Source organism: Symphalangus syndactylus, chromosome 22 (assembly GCF_028878055.3).
Source record: "Symphalangus syndactylus isolate Jambi chromosome 22, NHGRI_mSymSyn1-v2.1_pri, whole genome shotgun sequence".
NCBI classification, from domain to species: domain Eukaryota; kingdom Metazoa; phylum Chordata; class Mammalia; order Primates; family Hylobatidae; genus Symphalangus; species Symphalangus syndactylus.
The window spans coordinates 65,186,751-65,208,413 of NC_072444.2; the positions used below are offsets into that span (position 1 = coordinate 65,186,751).

Below are 21,663 nucleotides of genomic sequence, written 5' to 3' on the forward strand. Positions count from 1 at the left end.
CTACCGCGAGACAAACCTCAGCCACATCTCCAGCACACAAGAAATTCCAAACGCCTAAACCGCAGTGGCCAGGCATTCCTCCAGGCCTGCCTCCCCCAGGAGCTTGCTACAAGTGCTGGAAATCTGGCCCCCAGGCCAAGGAATGCCCGCAGCCCGGGATTCCTTCTAAGCCGCGTCCCATCTGTGCGGGACCCCACTGAAAATAGGACTGTTCAACTCACCTGGCAGCCACTCCCAGAGCCCCTGGAACTCTGGCCCAAGGCTCTCCGACTCCTTCCCAGATCTTCTCGGCTTAGCGGCTGAAGACTGACACTGCCCGATGGCCTCCGAAGCCCCCTAGACCATCACAGACGCCGAGCTTTGAGTAACTCTCACAGTGGAGGGTAAGCCTGTCCCCTTTTTATCAATACAGAGGCTACCCACTCCACATTACCTTCTTTTCAAGGGCCTGTTTCCCTTGCCTCCATAACTGTTGTGTGTATTGACAGCCAGGCTTCTAAGCCTCTTAAAACTCCCCAACTCTGGTGCCAACTTAGACAATACTTTTTTAAGCACTCTTTTTTAGTCATCCCCACCTGCCCAGTTCCCTTATTAGGCTGAGATATTTTCACCAAATTGTCTGCTTCCCTGACTATTCCTAGACTACAGCCACATCTCATTGCCGCCCTACTTTCCAATCCAAAGCCTCCTTTGCGTCCTCCTCTTGTATCCCCCCACCTTAACCCACAAGTATAGAATACCTCCACTCCCTCCTTGGCGACTGATCATGCACCCCTTACCATCTCATTAAAACCTAATCACCCTTACCCCGCTCAACGCCACTATCCAATCCCACAGCACGCTTTAAAAAGATTAAAGCCTGTTATCACTCACCTGCTACAGCATGGCCTTTTAAGGTCTATAAACTCGCCTTACAATTCCCCCATTTTACCTGTCCTAAAACCAGACAAGCCTTACAAGTTAGTTCAGGATCTATGCCTTATCAACCAAATTGTTTTTGCCTATCCACCCCATGGTGCCAAACCCATATACTCTCCTATCCTCAATACCTCCCTCCACAACCCATTATTCTGTTCTGGATCTCAAACATGCTTTCTTTACTATTCCTTTGCACCCTTCATCCCAGCCTCTCTTCGCTTTCACTTGGACTGACCCTGACACCCATCAGGCTCAGCAAATTACCTGGGCTATACTGCCACAAGGCTTCACAGATAGCCCCCATTACTTCAGTCAAGCCCAAATTTCATCCTCATCTGTTACCTATCTCAGCATAATTCTCATAAAAACACACGTGCTCTCCCTGCTGATTGTGTTCGACTAATCTCCCAAACCTCAATCCCTTCTACAAAACAACAACTCCTTTCCTTCCTAGGCATGGTTAGTGCCGTCAGAATTCTTACACAAGAGCCAGGACTGCACCCTGTAGCCTTTCTGTCCAAACAACTTGACCTTACTGATTTAGGCTGGCCATCATGTCTCCGTGCAGTGGCTGCCACCACCCCAATACTTTTAGACGCCCTCAAAATCACAAATGATGCTCAACTCACTCTCTACGGTTCTCATAACTTCCAAAATCTATTTTCTTCCTCACACCTGACACATATACTTTCTGCTCCCCGGCTCCTTCAGCTGTACTCACTCTTTGTTGAGTCTCCCACAGTTACCATTGTTCCTGGCCCAGACTTCAATCCGGCCTCCTCATTATTCCTGATACCACACCTGACCCCCATAACGGCATCTCTCTGATACACCTGACATTCACTCCATTTCCCCATATTTCCTTCTTTCCTGTTCCTCTCTCTGATCACACTTGATTTATTGATGGCAATTCCACCAGGCCTAATCGCCACACACCAGCAAAGGCAGGCTATGCTATAGTATCTTCCACATCTATCATTGAGGCTGCCGCTCTGCCCCCCTCCACTACCTCTCAGCAAGCCGAACTAGTTGCCTTAACTCAAGCCCTCACTCTTGCAAAAGGACTACGTGTCAGTATCTGTACTGATTCTAAATATGCCTTTCATATTCTGCACCACCATGCGGTCATATGGGCTGAAAGAGGTTTCCTCACTACTCAAAGGTCCTCCATCATTAATGCCTCTTTAATAAAAACTCTGCTCAAGGCCACTTCCAAAGGAAGCTGGAGTCATTCACTGCAAAGGCCATCAAAAGGGTCAGATCCCATTGCTCTAGGCAACGCTTATGCTGATAAGATGGCTAGACAAGCAGCTAGCTTTACAACTTCTGTCCCTCACGGCCAGTTTTTCTCCTTCACGTTGGTCACTCCCACCTATTCCCCTGATGAAACTTCCACCTATCAATCTCTTCCCACACAAGGCAAATGGTTCTCAGACCAAGGAAAATATCTCCTTCCAGCCTCACAGGCCCATTCTATTCTGTCGTCATTTCATAACCTCTTCCGTGTAGGTTATAAGTCGCTAGCCCGTCTCTTAGAACATCTCATTTCCTTTCCATCCTGGAAATCTATCCTCAAGGAAATAATTTCTCAATGTTCCATCTGCTATTCTACTACCCCTCAGGGATTGTTCAGGCCTCCTCCCTTTCCTACACATCAAGCTCGGGGATTTGCCCCTGCCCAGGACTGGCAAATTGACTTTACTCGCATGCCTTGAGTCAGAAAACTAAAATACCTCTTAGTCTAGGTAGACACTTTCACTGGATGGTTAGAGGCCTTTCCTACAGGGTCTGAGAAGGCCAATGCGGTCATTTTTTCCCTTCTGTCAGACATAATTCCTCGGTTTAGCCTTCCCACCTCTATACAGTCCGATAGCAGACCGGCCTTTATTAGTCAAGTCAGCCAAGCAGTTTTTCAGGCTCTTAGTATTCAGTGAAACCTTTATATCCCTTACGGTCCTCAGTCTTCAGGAAAGGTAGAACGGACTAATGGTCTTTTAAAAACACACCGCACCAAGCTCAGCCACCAACTTAAAAAGGACTGGCCAATACTTTTACAACTTTCCCTTCTCAGAATTCAGGCCTGTCCTCAGAATGCTACAGGGTACAGCCCATTTGAGCTCCTGTATGGATGCTCCTTTTTATTAGGCCCCAGTCTCATTCCAGACACCAGACCAACTTGGACTGTGCCCCAAAAAGCTTGACATCCCTACTATCTTCTGTCTAGTCATACTCCTATTCACCGTTCTCAACTACTTGTACATGCCCTGCTCTTGTTTACACTGCCGGTTTACACTGTTTCTCCAAGCCATCACACCTGGTATCTCCTGGTGCTATCCCCAAACTGCCACTCTTAACTCTTGAAGTAAATAAATAATCTTTGCTGGCAGGACGATGCTGAATCTCCTTAGGCACTCTCTAATTAGATGTCCTGGGTCCTCCCAATCTTAGACCTTTAATACCTGTTTTTCTCCTTCTCTTATTCCGTTTAGATTTTCAATTCGTTCAAAACTATATCCAGGCCATCACCAATAATTCTAAATGACAAATGTTTCTTCTAACAACCCCACAAAATCACCCCTTACCACAAAATCTTCCCTCAGCTTAATCCCTCCCGCTCTAGATTCCCACGCCGCCCCTAATCCCGCTCAAAGCAGCCCTGAGAAACATCGCCCATTCTCTCTCCGTACCACCCCCAAAAATTTTCGCCGCCCCAACACTTTACCACTATTTCGTTTTATTTTTCTTATTAATATAAGAAGACAGGAATGTCAGGCCTCTGAGCCCAAGCTGAGCCATCATATCCCCTGTGACCTGCACGTACACATCCAGCTGGCTGGTTCCTGCCTTAACTGATGACATTATCTTGTGCAATTCCTTCTCCTGGCTCATTCTGGCTCAGAAGCTCCCCTACTGAGCACCTTGTGACCCCCACACCTGCCCGCCAGAGAACAACCCCCCCTTTGACTATAATTTTCCTTTACCTACCCAAATCTTATAAAATGGCCCCACTCGTATCTCCCTTCACTGACTCTCTTTTCGGACTCAGCCCGCCTGCCCCCAGGTGAAATAAACAGCCTTGTTGCCCACACAAAGCCTGTTTGGTGGTCTCTTCACACGGACGCGCATGAAAATTTCCTCAAAAGAAACTAACCAAATAATCAGAGTTCTGAGTCCATAAAGAGCTTTATGATTTCTGGAGGTAGTTTCTTGTGCCTCTGTGATTTCCTAATAGCCAGTTTTTACTGCTCAGAGCCTGTTTGTATCAAGAATCTTGTGTTTTGGAGATTACAAACACCACACTGAGGAACTGGACAGTTGTCCCTAACGATCTGCTTCCTGAAGTAGAACTCATTATAGGACTGGGTGTATGCTAATTCCAACAGCACTAAGTTCATCTGAAGAACTTCTAACAGAGAGATTTACAAAGTATTCCAGCAACCCATCATCTATGGACAATTTTAAGAAGCAGCTAGAAATATTCCTATAAGCTATCTAACATCCTGATACACAGATACAATGGTTGACAGACACACCTGTGTGATCCTTATATAGCAAAACTGTGATTAATTGAAATTAGGTAATATATTGGATTTCCTGACTGCATTTTGTAGTTAAGATTCAGAAACTAATTACCAAGAAGATTAAAATAGAAACAGATTCTATACTTAATTTAAAACTTTTAATCTAATAATGTTCAGAATGAAAATTCTAAAGCCATATATGCTACTGTTATGAGACATTTTTGTTAATACACTTTACTTGGTAATAGAGGAAATTAGATTAAAACTTTAGAAGTGTCTCCAAAAAGTTGAAACAGATTAGATGTTATATTTTATTTTATTTTTTTTGGAGGTGCAGTCTTGCTCTCTTGCCCCGGCTGGAGTGCAGTGGTGCAATCTTGGCTTACTGCAACCACCGCCTCCTGGGTTCAACAATTCTTCTGTCTCATCTCCGGAATAGCTTGGATTACAAGCGCGCATCACTATGCCCAGCGAATTTTTGTATTTTTAGTAGAGGCGGGGTTTCGCCATGTTGACCAGGCTGGTCTTGAACTCCTGACATCTGGTGATCTGCCTGCCTCGGCCTCCCAAAGTGCTGGAATTACAAGCGTGAGCCACCGTGCCTGACAGATGTTATACTTTCAATAGTTTAATTAATTAAAAAATTATGGTAAATAATTTCTAATATTTAAAAATAAATTTCCAGAGTTCTGATATGGAATTTTCATTGAGCCTGCCACTCAGCATTTAATACGAATTGTTGGCACACCACTTCTAAAGAATTGATTTTAATGAACTGAAACAATATGCATTTATATTTTATATTTACATTTACAACAAAATGACTAATAAAACACTATTGTACATATGCACATATTCTGTAACTTTTTATTAATTTAGATTAAATATAAATTATAAGTTTAAATCAGAGACCTGATTGAATGAGTAAAATATACAGTTGACATACTATAAATACTATTAATTGAAATATAGTTTTGAAAACATTAGAACTACTTTAATTTCAATAAATAGTATCACTTTATATTTCTTCTGTTTTTTTTTTTTTCTTTTTTTTTTTCTCAAATATCAGTCAAAATGCAAGGGTATATCCAAAAGGAACATTTAAATACTGGATGTGTGTCTCTGTCTTAAGACATAAAATTGAGAAGGAAGTGAAAATCATATGGACGATATGATCCATGGGGGTGAGAAACCTTAGGTCTCAGGGAAGATCTGTTCTCTACTCTATTTCTATGGCCCTTGAATTGTAATAGTTTTCTTTCTTTCTTTCTTTCTTTCTTTCTTTCTTTCTTTCTTTCTTTCTTTCTTTCTTTCTTTCTTTCTTTTTATTTTGAGATGGAATCTCACTCTGTCACCCAGGCTGGAGTGCAGTGGTGCGATCTCCACTCACTGCAACCTCTGCCTCCCGGGTTCAAATGATTCTCCTGCCTCAGCCTCCCGAGTAGCTGGGATTGCAGGCGAGTGCCACCATGCCCAGCTAATTTTTGTATTTTTAGTACAGACGGGGTTTCACCATGTTGACCAGGCTGGTCTTGAACTCCTGACCTCAGGTGATCCACCCACTTCAGCCTCCCAAAGTGCTGGGATTACAGGTGTGAGCCACCACACCTGGCCAAATAATAGTTTTCAAGTAACTTCTACTTTTGATCAAAGACAATTACTTATGAAGATTTCTGAGGACTTTTTAAAAATAATTTCTCTCAAGATTTTGGAGAAATAAAAATATTAATTAGAGTGTTAATATTTCAAAGGATAATAAAAATCTACAGTAACTTATTCTCACATCGGTAACCCAACAAGAGGTGACAGTTATTTTAAAACTAAATTCTGCACCACTTCACTCCCTACTTTCATTATTTTCCACATGACCACTGAACACATGACTGGTGGCCTAATTATATGAAAAACCTAAGCCAGACAGCTTGCATTCTAAGCATTAAATTTAAGATTGATTGGACATCAGAATCATCAACTATACCCCTCTGTTTAGTATACTCAGATCACAAAGCCAATAAGTGCCACAGTAATAACTACAACCTGTCTTTTGTTATCATTATCATATTATGTCCAAGTGTTAATGGCTGAAAACAGCCTTTTTCATAGCGAAATCTAACACCATTTGGATCTTCAAAGTGATGTTAACATATAAGCATAAGTGTAAGGTTTTTTAAAGGGGTAAAAATATATATTTTCTATATATGATGAATTACTAGGTGTTGGTGTTGAGAAAAACATTAGAATCTTTCATTGTACTTATTTTTGATCACTAACACAAAGCATAATCAATCATATAGGCATGGTACTAAGCAAAACTGAGTAATAGCTAAAATTACAAATGCTAGAATATTCTCCACGGAAATTGCCAGTCCAAAAGATATTTCAACAGAATCTGCAAAACGGAAGCTTATAATCTAAAACAAATATTTTTGTTCCAAAGGTAGGCCCAAAGAGGTAGAACTTTTAAATCTCCATATTTCTTACATATTTTGTTTTTTCTATAAAGCGTTTACCTCTTATTTTTTTTCACATACTACTAAAAATCTGCAACTAGTTTTGTATATATGCATGTGTTATTTTGTAGTTTTAGAGAGCTGAATATACTTGGCAAAGGACGAGAAAAGCAGCATTACAAAGATGAGTTTTTCAAACAAAAATATAACAGGATATTAAATTCCTGACTCAATTCCTTTTAAAAAGTTCAACTGTATCAATTTAGATTTCCTATTAAAGCAAATATGGCATTTCCCTTCTTTTCAAACTCAATTATAATCCCCACTGGGCAAAAAGCTATTTCTCTTACGGCTTTTGCTACCGATCAATCCAGAGTCTAGAATATTTGGCATGCCTCCTGACTCATTGTGTAGGCTCCTTTTTAGCTTTGTTCAACAAAATCTAAATCTCACAGTTTCCAGTTATTGTTAAGACAGAAAAAAAAAAGAGAAAGAAACATCAACGAATAATTGCATATCCTTTTGGTGGAGAGTCAATGCACAAAAGTTACCAAAGTCATTGGACGAAAGCTATGAAAAAACTTGATATGTTCATTCCACTTAGACTATTTAGTGACTCCCATATAGTCATTCATTTCTTCCTATAAAAGCTAGAGGACAATGTCCTGGTCCTATTCATACAGACAGGCTCTCCTTCAAGGGTTCTATTGGAACCAAAACATTTTAATGCAAAATAAATGCTATTATGCGGGCTCTGTCTCACACACACACTCTCTTCTTTTCTTTCTTTCTCTCTCTCTGTCTCACACACACACACACACCCAAATATACACACACAAATACATTCACACATACAAAAAATAATTAGCAGGAAAGAGGAAAAGATTAAATTTAGCAAAACAAATGGATGAAAGAAAAACACATGATATATCAAAAATTTTACCATAAAATGTAGTGATCTAATAATAGTACAAAAAATCTTACTGAATTAACAGAAGCTGCTTTACACATAGAAAATAAGTTCCCCACACTACTAAGTTTGTAGAAAAATATACTTATTTTCATTACAACTATTTTAAAAGTTTAGAAATAGACCAGAATTTAAATTATTTTTGAAAGTTTCCATTAAAAAAGATATTAGCATATGTACACATCATGATTTCAAAGAAGCAAGATCGAGCTATGTAATTATTTTTTCAAAGTTTTAGAATTAAATTGAAAATCAACCAACAGACACCAGTCACATGTACATACCAGACAAAATATTCAAAGTATATCCTGAGAAATAGTGATTCCATAGAATGTCATTAACTGCTATTTTACAATTCATCTGGGATCAAATAAGTATAGAATGCCAAGGAATGGAAAGCAGTAAAGCAATATGGTTTTCATTTCTGTCTCCTATATTATACTGCCCCAGAGTCTTTTTTTTTTTTTTTTCAAATTGCCTGTGTGAGAAGCAGAGAAAGTGTCAGCTCAAAAATGAGTAAGATATTAACCAGAAGTTTTTTTTCAGGCAGGTAGAGAAATGTAAAGTTCCCTTCTGGATCCTGAGAGATTGTGAAAAGAAAAAAAGAAGGGAAAGTAGTAGAAAGATCAGCTGTGCATATTCTCAAGACAGATTGATAGGGGATGGACCAAGACACTGGAAAGATAAGTGTCACACTCACCTGGATTTATCATGGGAAAAGGCCAAGCTTCTAAGAGAAACAATACTGGATGCACACAACATTTTTAAAAATTCAGGAGTTATGGCTGGGCGCGGTGGCTCACGCTTGTAATCCCAGCACTTTGGGAGGCCGAGGCGGGTGGATCACAAGGTCGGGAGATCGAGACCACGGTGAAACCCCGTCTCTACTAAAAATACAAAAAACTTAGCCAGGCGTGGTGGCGGGCGCCTGTAGTCCCAGCTACTCAGAGAGGCTGAGGCAGGAGAATGGCGTTAACCCGGGAGGCGGAGCTTGCAGTGAGCCGAGATTGCGCCACTGCACTCCAGACTGGGCGACAGAGCGAGACTCCGTCTCAAAAAAAAAAAAAAAAAAAAAAATTCAGGAGTTATTTTGTGATATTAAAAGTGGGTGATATTTGGAGATATACCTAATGCCTAATGCTAAATGACGAGTTAATGGGTGCAGGAAATCAACATGGCACATGGATACATATGTAACAAACCTGCACATTGTGCACATGTACCCTAAAACCTAAAGTATAATAAAAAAAAAGTGGGTGAAAGTTAGAAGTGTAAGCTTGAGGCAGTATTCCTGGCTCCTCACAGGACCTGGGAGGTTTACAGGATCATGTGCTTCTGTAAGGATCTTGGCTCAAGGAGTGTCATATATCAACAGCAACTTAAGATTAAGCAGCAGCTCATCAAGAATAAAGACTTGAAGACAGCGAAATCCACAGTGAGTGAGTGAGGATGCCTGCGCTTCACAGTCAGATTAGAGCACAGAGTGCAGATCAGACCAACCCCCATTAGAGAGGAATGAGGTTCCAGAGACTGTGTGGATAGAAGGCCCTTTCTCTTTTCCAGCTGCTAACATGAAGGCACATAATCCCATGCTTCTAAATATCTAGATAGAGAGATACTGTGATACCATATGTTAGAAAATTCAAAATCTGTCTCCCAGCAGCCTCCCTCAACACCTCCCAGCACACCCGCTTCGTTCACAAGTCACAGCCACACAGGATAGAGGCACTGAGGATGTTCAGATAATCTGTTTGCTAGTCAAAATATAGTACATGTATTTATAATCCACATTTAAATTTGGGAAATACTGATTAAAAATACTACACAGATGTCCTAACAAAATATTTGTAAGTGTGGACCATTTTCCAAGATACAAAATTTAACTACATCATCTTTACTGTATATAAAAGCACGAAGCTTTTCCCCCATTGGTTATCTTGAAATCATGCAACAAACAATTTCTAAATGTTATTCTAAATGGAAGTATATTTACAAAGTATATCTACATAGTATAGATAGATTTGTATATATGTATATTTACATAGTTGTATAATTACGTAGTACAAGTAAAAAATAATAAATGTGAATAATACATGATCACTTCAGGACAGTGGGAAGAAGAAGGGGGAAAGGCAAGAGGTGGACGTTAGTTGTTATTGCAGAAATTTAAATGTTTTAGCAGAGATATCTTACACCAAATTTTAAAAACTATTAAAAATAGAACATATTTGTTATATAACTTATATAACATGATACTTGTTATATAACAAGTCTATATGTGTGAAATATTTCTTTTTGTTTGTTTTTTCTTCTGAGATAGGGTCTGTCTCTGTCACCTAGGCTACAGTACTGGTGCAACCATGGTTCACTGCAGCATCAATCTCCTGGGTTTAACCGACCCTCCAGCCTCAGCCTCCAGAGGAGCTGACACTACAGGTGCTAATTTTTAAATATATGTTTTTGTAGAGATGGGATCTCACTATGATGCCCAGGCTGGTCTTAAACTCCTTGACTCAAGCAATCTTCCTGCCTTGGCCTCCCAAAGTGCTGGGATTACAGGCATGAGCCACCACTCCCAGCCTGAAATATTTTATAATGTAACATGTACTTGCTTTAACTTTAGGAAAAAACAGTTGTAAGGTATAAGAATACTTACAGCTTATAGCTATAACTGTATAGCTTAGAACTGTAAACTGTATAGCTTATAGCTATATATAGCTTAACTGTAGCTTATAAGCTTATAACTGTAGCTTATAACTTATAAATGTAAGCTTATAGCTTATAACTGTAGCTTCAGTAGTCTGTTTCAAATTTCCCGATCACATATTTAAAGGGAAATAAAAGCACATATTGATAGGTTCTGTCTTTTGAGTTGAATGTTCTCAGTGTCATGTTGGGAAGCCAGGTTGCAGAAAATACAAAGATACTGTAAAAAGTTCAAGTTCTCTTCACAAGCCCTAGTTAGTGTGATTATAGCTAACACATTAATTAAAGATCATTAGCGAAACAGCAGGTTATAAACTGAGATTGCACAAAAGCAGCAAATGAGGCTGAATCAACTTAGAGGCAAGAATCTTTTTGATAACTCAGAATTCTAGATTAGATGTAAGGATGCAGGAAAATAAGCAGAAAGCAAGACGACAGAGAGGAGTGATATGGCAGAGCAAAGGTGGGTGCTAGAAAGCTGGGGCATGAGTGCAGAGTTGACCACTAGAGACCAAACAGAAAATAACTGATAAAAGCAGAAAATATTTTAGAGGCATTCAGGGAACTAAGAATCTAAACTGTAAACTGCGGAGAGAGAACAGAAAGATCCAGATTCTAATATCATCTTATGAATCAAATTTTAGAAAAGTTACAACTCTGATTACTAAGCAGACGTGAATCTAGTACAGTCTGTCAAATTCTTAAATACTCTATTAGTTCTTGAAATAGAAGAGAGTAGACTGAAGGTGAAAAAAGTTTGAAGTTGAAATTCCAAATAAATATTCTGGAACTGCTACAATTGGGATATTCTACTTATTTTGGTCAGGCATTCAAATCTAGTGTTTGCCCAAGCTTGTAATAAACAGTGCAACAGCCCTACAAGAGCAGTCAGCCTCTACAGTCTAATCAAATTGTATTTATGTACATTTTTAAAAGCTTGTTTTTCCCTTGGTATAAAGTTTAAAAGAGCAGACACCTTCGAGCAAATAGAAGTGATTTTATATGAACTATTAACAACTCACAAAATGAACTTGTAACTATCTTGTCATGAATGTGAGGCTAGCATAGATTTAAATCTTTACATACACAAACAAGATGTTCTTTAAAGACCTTTAGTAATTTAATCTAAATGTGCCAAATGTGCATTTTTACAGATTCATAAATTTAGCCGTCTCAAAAACTAGGCGTTAATAAAATGGGAAGTTATATAGTTAATTTAATTTTTAAAATTTATATCCAAAGTCTCACCAAGACTAAATTATTAAGCCTGGTCTCCTAAACTATATTTAATTTACATCTATTCAAAGGCTCCTTAAATTAGAGATTAGCATATAATTTTTCCATAGATTGAACATTCGTTGTCAAAATTGTGAGTACTCATAGACCCCAAAAATTATACCAGGCTAAATTCAATAAACATGGTATTTCAGTAAATATAAACATAGAATTTAAAAAATATTTTCAGTGATTATTATTTTAATTCCCTACACTATATGTATATTTTGTATGTGTTAAGTTACTCTGCTTCATTTTTTTCATAGTGCCTCTCTCTCTCTTTCTCTTGCTTCTACATTGTTTTCTTTACATAATTTAAATAAAAACAAAACAAATTATTTAAATTAGAATATGTCAACTACAATGTTCGGACTTTAGAAATGAAATAATCCAATTGATAATGGAACTATAAATAAATACAAATATTGGTGCTGAGAAGTAAGAGATACCAACTAGGTGAACTCCAACAGCATAAGAGAATTTCCCCTTAAACGTAGCACGGGTTAAGAAAAGTATGGACACAAACTGAAATAAAAATGGATTCTAAATAGAGATCCTGCAAGAGGGAATAGGTTAGACACTCATCCCACACTTAATGCAATCCTACTCTACATCCTGCTAAGCCCTGAGGACATGGGACATGTGAAATAGTGAAACACACTCATGCTTCTAGACAAGATCTGTTCTTAGCCATGAAGACACATAACTGAGTCAAACGATAAGGACTTGGCATAACACGGTGAACCTTTGCAAAGTGTTATGTTTCTTTCTCATTCAATAAAAACACCAGAAGGAGAATCATCCCAGGCAGTGTTAAAATAATTAGGATAAGTATGTAACATTTCTATATTTATTGAGGACAAAAGAAAAGGGAACAAAGTGGCCACTTATCCCTTTCAAAAATAAGGGGTGTGAAATGCTGTACTAAGATATGACATATGATTTTCTTTACATTAATTAGCACCTGTGCACAATAAAATTGCATAACTCAAATCAGATGACAACCCTCCATCCTTGCCCCTCTGTATGTATGTGTGTATGTGTGTGTGTGTATGTATACACACTGGTCTGGAACTTACAGCAATACTAGTGGCTGGTAGAATCCTATATAACCTCACTACTGAAAACATTTAAATATATTTTTCTAGTCATATGGAAAGAATGAAGTGTATTTATGCTATATCCACAGAGGTTCAAAGCAGATGCTTTGGTGTGAAATAACCCTGGAGTCACATCCCAGTTACAGGACTTGCTAGCTATGGGACTTTAGACAAGTTACAGAACCTCTTTGTGCCCACTTTCCTTATCAATGAAATAGGAGTAATAAAGAGATTAAGTAAGATAATCACTCTAAAGCTTTAACATATTTCTCGGGCCATATGGTTACCATCAACTAAATATTAGGTATTGTTGTTACTAGGCTGATTGATAATAATCTATTTGAAGCATATAATCTACCAAAACAGAGTTAAATCATGCTACAGTGAGGAAAAGGAAGGAGAGGAAAGTACAGAAATAACACTCCAGTCCAGAAATGGTTCAGAGTTAACAAGTCATTATTCCACTTTGGTTTGGTAAGTGAAAATGCAAAAGACGACAGAGCAAATTAGCCAGTAATATAAACTAGCCCACAAAAGTCCTTGGTAATTGCTATGGACAAATTGGTGATGAATGCAGTTTGAAGCTTTGTGAATTGATTATGAAAACCAGTTTTACAAAGTGGTAAATGGTAGTTTTATGATACTGTGGTAAGCTACACTGGTTGCATATTCTAAAGACCCAATTATAAGAAGATAGTATTAGGAAAATCACTTAAAGACATGTTATTATTGCCAGCACTTATACATATAGCTCGTAAGTGTTGTTCAATATAAATGAAATTTCAGAGCACTTAAAGGTTTTTCATTATTTTCATTTTCCCCATAAAAGTTCGATGAAAGTACTGTGGAATCCAGCAAATGCATTTAACACAATTCTATGAAGTCTGGGAGTCCTATCCAGTTTGGAAAAACTTTGTCTGTTCTAATCAATTACTAGATGAAATGCTTTTTGCTTATCCAACAGTGCCAAATTGGCATATTTGTCTACAGAACAGGCTCAATTAATGTTAATAAATGCTGATAAAATGAATTACACATAGCAAATACTCTTGATTTCTGTCTCAGTGTTAACAGCTTTAACATAGAATCAAATACATTAAACAAAATAAATATATTGTCCATTTCTGCAATAACAATTAAGAAATAATTATTGTGAATAAAATTATTTTAAGTGAAAATATTAATGTTTCAAAAGCAAATGCTGACTTAAATGATCACTGTCATCTACTAATATAGAACAGATGCTTTTTATTATCTTTTTTCACACCGTATTGTATTAATGAATGACATACAATAATCATTGAATAACTACAGAATCTTAAGGATTTAAGCAAAAAAATGAATTCTAGAATGATATGAATATAGTGTTTCCTTATTTCTATTCACTAAATGCTAATGCTATCATGTGCACACTCTAATATAAGAAGACAATGGTCTTATTCTAACTCTTTGGTCTATCTTTTATAAAGTTCTGGGTTATATTAAAGAATACTTACTCTTCCATCTTATCACTCCAGGCTTTCTGTAAAGTAGCTAACCTGAGTTTTTATGAATCTGTGAACACAGAGACAAAACCTTTTCAGGTAAGACCTTAGTTTCAAAAGAATTGTGATCAAATTTGTTTCACTGTGGTTGTCGCAGACGATGACCCAAATACGGAGAGATAAGACCCAGAGTCACAAGACACTCACCGCAGTTGGCCTCGTCTGATGCATCTGCACAGTCTGGATCCTCATCACAAACCCACAGCTTGGAAATGCAATGTTTCGTAGTCTTACACTGGAAATAGTCTGGAGAACAGCTGTTTTCAGCTTAGGAAGAAAACTGCTATTAAAACGTAGCTTTGGAGAACATATTTATTTATTAAAAGCCAATTTTACAGACAAATGTTTAAGACAGTTTATCGAAAAATGTATTGTCTTTAAATTAATAGGACTCTGAAGGTGAGAAATTTTAACTTTTAATTCCTTTTTGAGATACTCCTGATATCCTCTCCAGTAAAAATAAAGAAAACATATTTTTGCAGTGATACACTGATAAATATCAGAGTTTTCAAAAAACTGTTGATTAGATATTTGATACTAATTTTAAGAATTAAGAATTTAGGGACTTTCAAAATAAGTTTTTTTTCCAGAAAAAAATAAGAATTCATAGGTATACATTTGTGTAAACTGAAAAACAGTAAAATTGGAAGGTATTAAGTGAATAAGGAAATAAAAAGTACAAAGTTTATCAAAATGTCTAGGAATTGTGTTGAGTTTTATACATATGTGGAGTCTTGCTCTGTTGCCCAGGCTGGAGTGCAGTGACACAGTCTCGCATCACTGCAAACTCCACCTCCCAGGATCAAGTGATTCTCCTGCCTCAGCCTCCCAAGTAGCTGGGATTATAGGCTCCTGCTACCACGCCCAGCTAATTTTTGTATTTTTATTAGAGACAGGGTTTCACCATGTTGGCCAGGCTCATCTCGAACTCCTGACCTCAGATGATCCACCCACCTCGGCCTCCCAAAGTGTTGGGATTACAGGCATGAGCCACTGTGCCTGGCCTGTGTTGAGTTTTTGAGGGAAGTGAACATCCAACTTAGACTGTAAACTGCATCACAAATCCTAGACAGTTTAATGGATCAGCTTCTAGAATAGCTAACCATAAAGAACTGGTACTGACTTTATTCTGAATGCACCATCTTAATCAAATTGCTGGATGAGTGCACATTATTTACTGATAAAACTTTTTGAGGAATAAAATAAAACTTCAGCAAGACAGAAATGTTGACAGCGGTTCTGTTGAAACCCTGAAACTTGACAGATGCTCCATTGTTCACATAATCTGCATGTGTGAGTGTGTGTGCAAGCATGTGCATGCCAGCCTGTGTGCATATATATGTGTATGGTATAAACTGTCTTGCCTTCCATTTAACGTAATTTGAATTTTGGTGGAAGATGGAAATATGAGATGAAAAGAAACAAAATATTTTACTATTAAATAGTTTGTTAAGATATGTTAAATGCAGCATTATTTAGGATGTTGTAGAAGTTAAACTTTTGTTAGACTATTTTGCCCAGATTTTATATGTCTCTTCATGAGTGCAACATGTATTTCATGGAGAAAACACTCTCTAATTAAAAATAACTTAATTTCAAGAAACTGATTAATCACAGAAGTAAATTACCTCTATCTACTTAATATGGGCAAAAATAAATTAAAAAACATAATCAACTGCCACGTTTTATTTGATGCTTCTGTTAAGGATGATGTGGATGAATGAATGTTGTTCACGTTTGTCATAATTTACAGGTAGATTTTAAAGTAAACTTGCCCATATTTTCATTTTCTCTATATTTTTATTTAGAGCTTCTATCCCAGTTGGCACCTATTTCTAATTATTTGACCATAATTTCTTTTTAATTTGTCTACATCATATGAATTTATGAAGTATAGTAGTAATTTTTAGACTTAGTTAGAAGTCAAAGATAAGACAAGACAGTATTTTGAGGTGACTTACGACAGTCTCTTTCATCTTCCTCATCACCACAGTCATCTTGCCCATTACATCTTAAGTTTACTGGGATACATTTCTGGTTCTTGGTACACTTGAATTGACCTGACAGGCAGACATGTGTGTCTAGAACATAGAAAGAGAGAGAGCGAAAAAATATGTGTCTGAATGTAAATCGCACAGACGTAATCAGCTGAGAATTAGACTTATGTTCATTAGTTAGGAATTTAATCACCTACCACAGTTGAGTTCATCAGAATTGTCTCCACAATCATTCTCTCCATCACAGATGAAAGCTGGTAGAGCACAGAGTCCAGTCCCACACTGAAATCGGCCTGGCTGACATTTAAATTCAGCTAGGGGAGAAAGCATAGATATTGTGGAATGGTAATCTTACCTCACAACTTCTTAAACAGAGTTTCTGACATACAAGATATTTACTATAATAAATGTATCCTGGAACACAACGTGAATGTCTCTCATCTCGATAGCTATTAGATTCCAATGTTTAGCTATACTTTGAGCAACTCAGATGGCCTCCAGATAACATTTAATAAACCATACTTTAGAAGATAGGAATTAATAACATATAAATATATTTTTTAAAAAATTTAAAAAACATATAAAAGTCTCCTCATTTTAATGAAGTGATACTGAGAGGTTAAGTTGCAGAATGAAATTTATTGTAACAAAAACTCTTATTCCAATATCATTTTTTAAGAAATCATTTCTCCTTGATCATTTGGTGACCTATGGTGTGTATGATTTGTCCACAATACATATTCTCTCTTTTTTTTTTTTCTTTTGAGACAGAGTTTTGCTCTGTCACTCAGTCTGGAGTGCAGTGGTGCAATCCTGGCTCACTACAACCTCTGTCTCCCATGTCCAAGCAATTCTACTGCCTCAGCCTCCCAAGTAGCTGGGATTACAGGCGCCCGCCATCACACCTGGCTAATTTTTTGTATTTTTAGTAGAGATGGGGTTTCACCATGTCGGCCAGGCTGGTCTCAAACTCTGGACCTCAGCTGATCTGCCCACCTCGGGCACCAAGTTTTGGGATTATGGGAGTGAGCCACTGCACCTGGCCCACAATACATATTCTCCAGCACAACATAAAGCAAATGCTTTCTATATCTATCATATTTTAAATCAGATTTATCGATATTCATCCCTATAATCTGATTATTATACAAGAGAACAATATCTCATAAATAGTAAATATTTTATATACTATGCATATAACAAATAACTCCCAAGTGATAATGCATTTTATCTTATCATATCTGAGAATAATAATAATAAGGCAGGATCTGCTGAGGATCTACTATGTATCAGGCACTGGGCTAGACCCCTTCACATACAGTTACTAATTTATTTATTTATTTTTTAATTTTATTTTATTATTATTATACTTTAAGTTTTAGGGTACATGTGCACATTGTGCAGGTTTGTTACATATGTATCCATGTGCCATGTTGGTGTGCTGCACCCATTAACTCATCATTTAGCATTAGGTATATCTGCTAATGCTGTCCCTCCCCCCTCCCCCCTCCCCCCACCCCACAACAGGCCCCGGAGTGTGATGTTCCCCTTCCTGTGTCCATGTGTTCTCATTGTTCAATTCCCACCTGTGAGTGAGAACATGCGGTGTTTGGTTTTTTGTCCTTGCGATAGTTTACTGAGAATGATGTTTTCCAGTTTCATCCATGTCCCTACAAAGGACATGAACTCATCATTTTTTATGGCCGCATAGTATTCCATGGTGTATATGTGCCACATTTTCTTAATCCAGTCTATCGTTGTTGGACATTTGGGTTGGTTCCAACTCTTTGCTATTGTGAATAGTGCCGCAATAAACATACATGTGCATGTGTCTTTATAGCAGCATGATTTATAGTCCTTTGGGTATATACCCAGTAATGGGATGGCTGGGTCAAGTGGTATTTCTAGTTCTAGATCCCTGAGGAATTGCCACACTGACTTCCACAATGGTTGAACTAGTTTAGAGTCCCACCAACAGTGTAAAAGTGTTCCTATTTCTCCACATCCTCTCCAGCACCTGTTGTTTCCTGACTTTTTAATGATCGCCATTCTAACTGGTGTGAGATGGTATCTCATTGTGGTTTTTATTTGCATTTCTCTGATGGCCAGTGATGATGAGCATTTTTTCATGTGTTTTTTGGCTGCATAACTATCTTCTTCTGAGAAGTGTCTGTTCATATCCTAAGCTGAAACTGGATCCCTTCCTTACACCTTATACAAAAATTAATTCAAGATGGATTAAAGACTTACATGTTAGACCTAAAATCATAAAAACCCTAGAAGAAAACCTAGGCAATACCATTCAGGACATAGGCATGGGCAAGGACTTCATGTCTAAAACACCAAAAGCAATGGCAACAAAAGCCGAAATTGACAAATGGGATCTAATTAAACTAAAGAGCTTCTGCACAGCAAAAGAAACTACCGTCAGAGTGAACAGGCAACCTACAGAATGGGAGAAAATTTTTGCAACCTACTCATCTGACAAAGGGCTAATAACCAGAATCTACAAAGAACTCAAACAAATTTACAAGAAAAAAACAAACAACCCCATCAAAAAGTGGGCAAAGGATATGAACAGTTACTAATTTAATCTCCCCATAACATTCTCATTTTGGCCTTACCATTTTAGCAATGAGCAAACTAAATTTACTGAATGTGAATCATTCACCTAAGGATGCACAACTTTAAGTGTCAGACTCTGAATTCAAATCTACTATGTTGTTTGCAATGAAACACTTATCTTTTGACTAATGATTTTAATGCAGATTATTGATTTTGAGATTAATATTATCTTTATTAGCTCAAATAGTGAATCGAACACTAATAAATAGCATTTTAAACTTTTTTGAGAAATAAATTATGCTTTTATAATAATATTAAATAAAAATTTAAACGTTATTTTAAAAATAACTATATATGGTTTGCTTCCATAGAAATAAGTGAGTTCTAAAATGTTGAAAGTTATTTGCTTCCAATCTATAACATTTTGTTAATTAATAATACTAAAGGTTTAAACTGAATGACACAATTATCTCATACTTTAAGCATGTGCCTTTCCTCTATTTCATTTTGCTTTGTATACAATTTTCTTTAATACTCCTTTGCTATCAAAACAACCCCCTACCAGAAAAAGGTTGCAACTATTACAGGAATGCTTTGAAATAACTTGGAAGCCCATCTGACCTTCAAATCTGTTTCTAGAATAATCTTAAGTGTATTCAAGTATTATAAGAAACATTAGTACAAATTTGTGATGCCAGAGAATTTGATGCATTGCTCTTTATATTTATATAAATAACATTATGTAAGCTTGCAAGTAGGGGACCCTGGGATGAGGCTTTCCTGTCTTCTCAGGTGAAGTTATAAGTATTGTCAGCATCTCTTATTGTCTGCAGGTATTGATGATGCATCTACCTGAAAGTGAAATCTAAACATTCCATAGACTCTTGCATAGAATTTTCTACCTCACCATGACTCTCAAGTAAAGTGTCATTCCTACAGATATTCAAAGCTCTTAACCCATCAACTACAAGTAAAACCTTATTTGCTATACTAAAAGAAAGCTCACAGAGATAATGCAACCAACAAAAACATTTAAGACCACTAGAAGAAAATATAGAGGGAAAGTTCCATGACATCAGTGTGGGTAAAAACTTTTTGGATATGACTTCAAAAACACAGGCAACAGAAGCAAAAACAGACAAATGGAATTACATCAAACTAAAAAACTTATGTACAGAAAAAGAAACAATCAACAGAGTAAAGAGATAATCTATGAAATGGAAGAAAATATTTGCAAACAGTACATCTGCTAATGGGTTAATATCCAAAATATATAAAGAATACTCAATAGTAAGAAAAAAAAACTCATTGAAAAATGAGCTGAGGACTTGAATAGGCATTTCTTTAAAAAAATATACAAATGGCCAACTGTTATATTAAAAAATACTCAACATCACTAATTATCAGGAAAATGCAAATAAAACCACAATAAGATATCACTTTATACCTGTTAAGTTAGGCATTGTAAAAAAAGAAGAAATATAAGTGTTAGCAATGATGTGAAGAAAATAAAACTCTTGTATTTCATTGGTAGAAATGTAAATTAGTACAGCTATTTTGGGTAACAGTATGCAGGTTTCTCAAAAGATTAAAAATGTAGTGACCATATGATCCAGCAATCCCACTACTAGATATACACAGGCATACCTAGAAGATATTGGAGGTTCAGTTCCAGACCACCACAATAAAGCAAATATCACAATAAAGCATGTCATACATTTTTTTTTGTTTCCCAGTACATATAAAAGTTATGTTTACACTATACTGTAGTCTATTAAGTGTGCGATGGCATTACATTTTAAAAAACTGTACAAAATTAGATAGAGTTAGGTAGGGCCTTGCTCTGGATTAGGCTTTGGCTTAAGGAACTGTTGTGGATGGCTTCATCTTCTATCCTGACCACTGAAAGTTTCTTCACATTAGCAAGAAGGCATCTGTACTGTCTGATCACGTGTTCACTGGAGTAGCATTTTTATTTTCTTATAACTTTTCCTTTGCATTCATAATTTTGCTGACTGGTACAAGAAGCATAGCTTTTGGTATATCTTGTGTTTTGAGATGCCTTTCTCACTAAGCCTAATAATTTCTAGCTTTTGACTTAAAATGAGAGACATGAAATTCTTCCTCTCACTGGAACACTTAGAGGCCATTGTGGGGCTATTAGTTGACCTAATTTTAGTATTGTTGTGCTTAGGGAATAAGGAGGCCCAAGGAGAGGGAGAGAGAGAGGAAATGGTGGGTTGGTAGGCAGCCAGAACACACACAATATTTATCAATTAAGTTTGTTGTCTTTTATGGGTATGCTCTCTGGTGTTCCAAAACAATTACAATAGTATTAATAATATCAAAGATACTGATCATATCACCATAACAAATAGAATAATAATAATAATGAAAAAATTGAACTAGTGTGAGAATTACCACATTGTGACAGAGAGACAAAGTGACCACATGCTGTTGAAAAATGTCACCAATAGACAAGATTGATGCAGCATTGCCATAAACCTTCCATTTGTGAAAGATACAATATCTGCAAAGTGCAGTAAAGTACAGCACAATAAAATAAGTTATGCCTGTATATCCAAAGAAAATAAAATCGTTATGTTGTAACACTATC

The 21,663-nt window shown here is 37.0% G+C and overlaps 1 protein-coding gene across 2 annotated transcripts in view; it reads right to left on the reverse strand.

The window, feature by feature from the left end:
• LRP1B (LDL receptor related protein 1B) overlaps positions 1-21,663 on the reverse strand; it is a 1,943,477-nt gene that overhangs the window by 205,238 nt on the left and 1,716,576 nt on the right. For both annotated transcript variants that reach the window (XM_055261032.2, XM_063631317.1), the window contains exons 64-66: positions 16,679-16,795; positions 16,446-16,565; positions 14,632-14,751 (exon numbers count right to left, since the gene is read on the reverse strand). In XM_055261032.2, the coding sequence (XP_055117007.1) occupies positions 14,632-14,751; positions 16,446-16,565; positions 16,679-16,795 (357 nt within the window). The remainder of the gene's footprint in view (positions 1-14,631; positions 14,752-16,445; positions 16,566-16,678; positions 16,796-21,663) is intronic.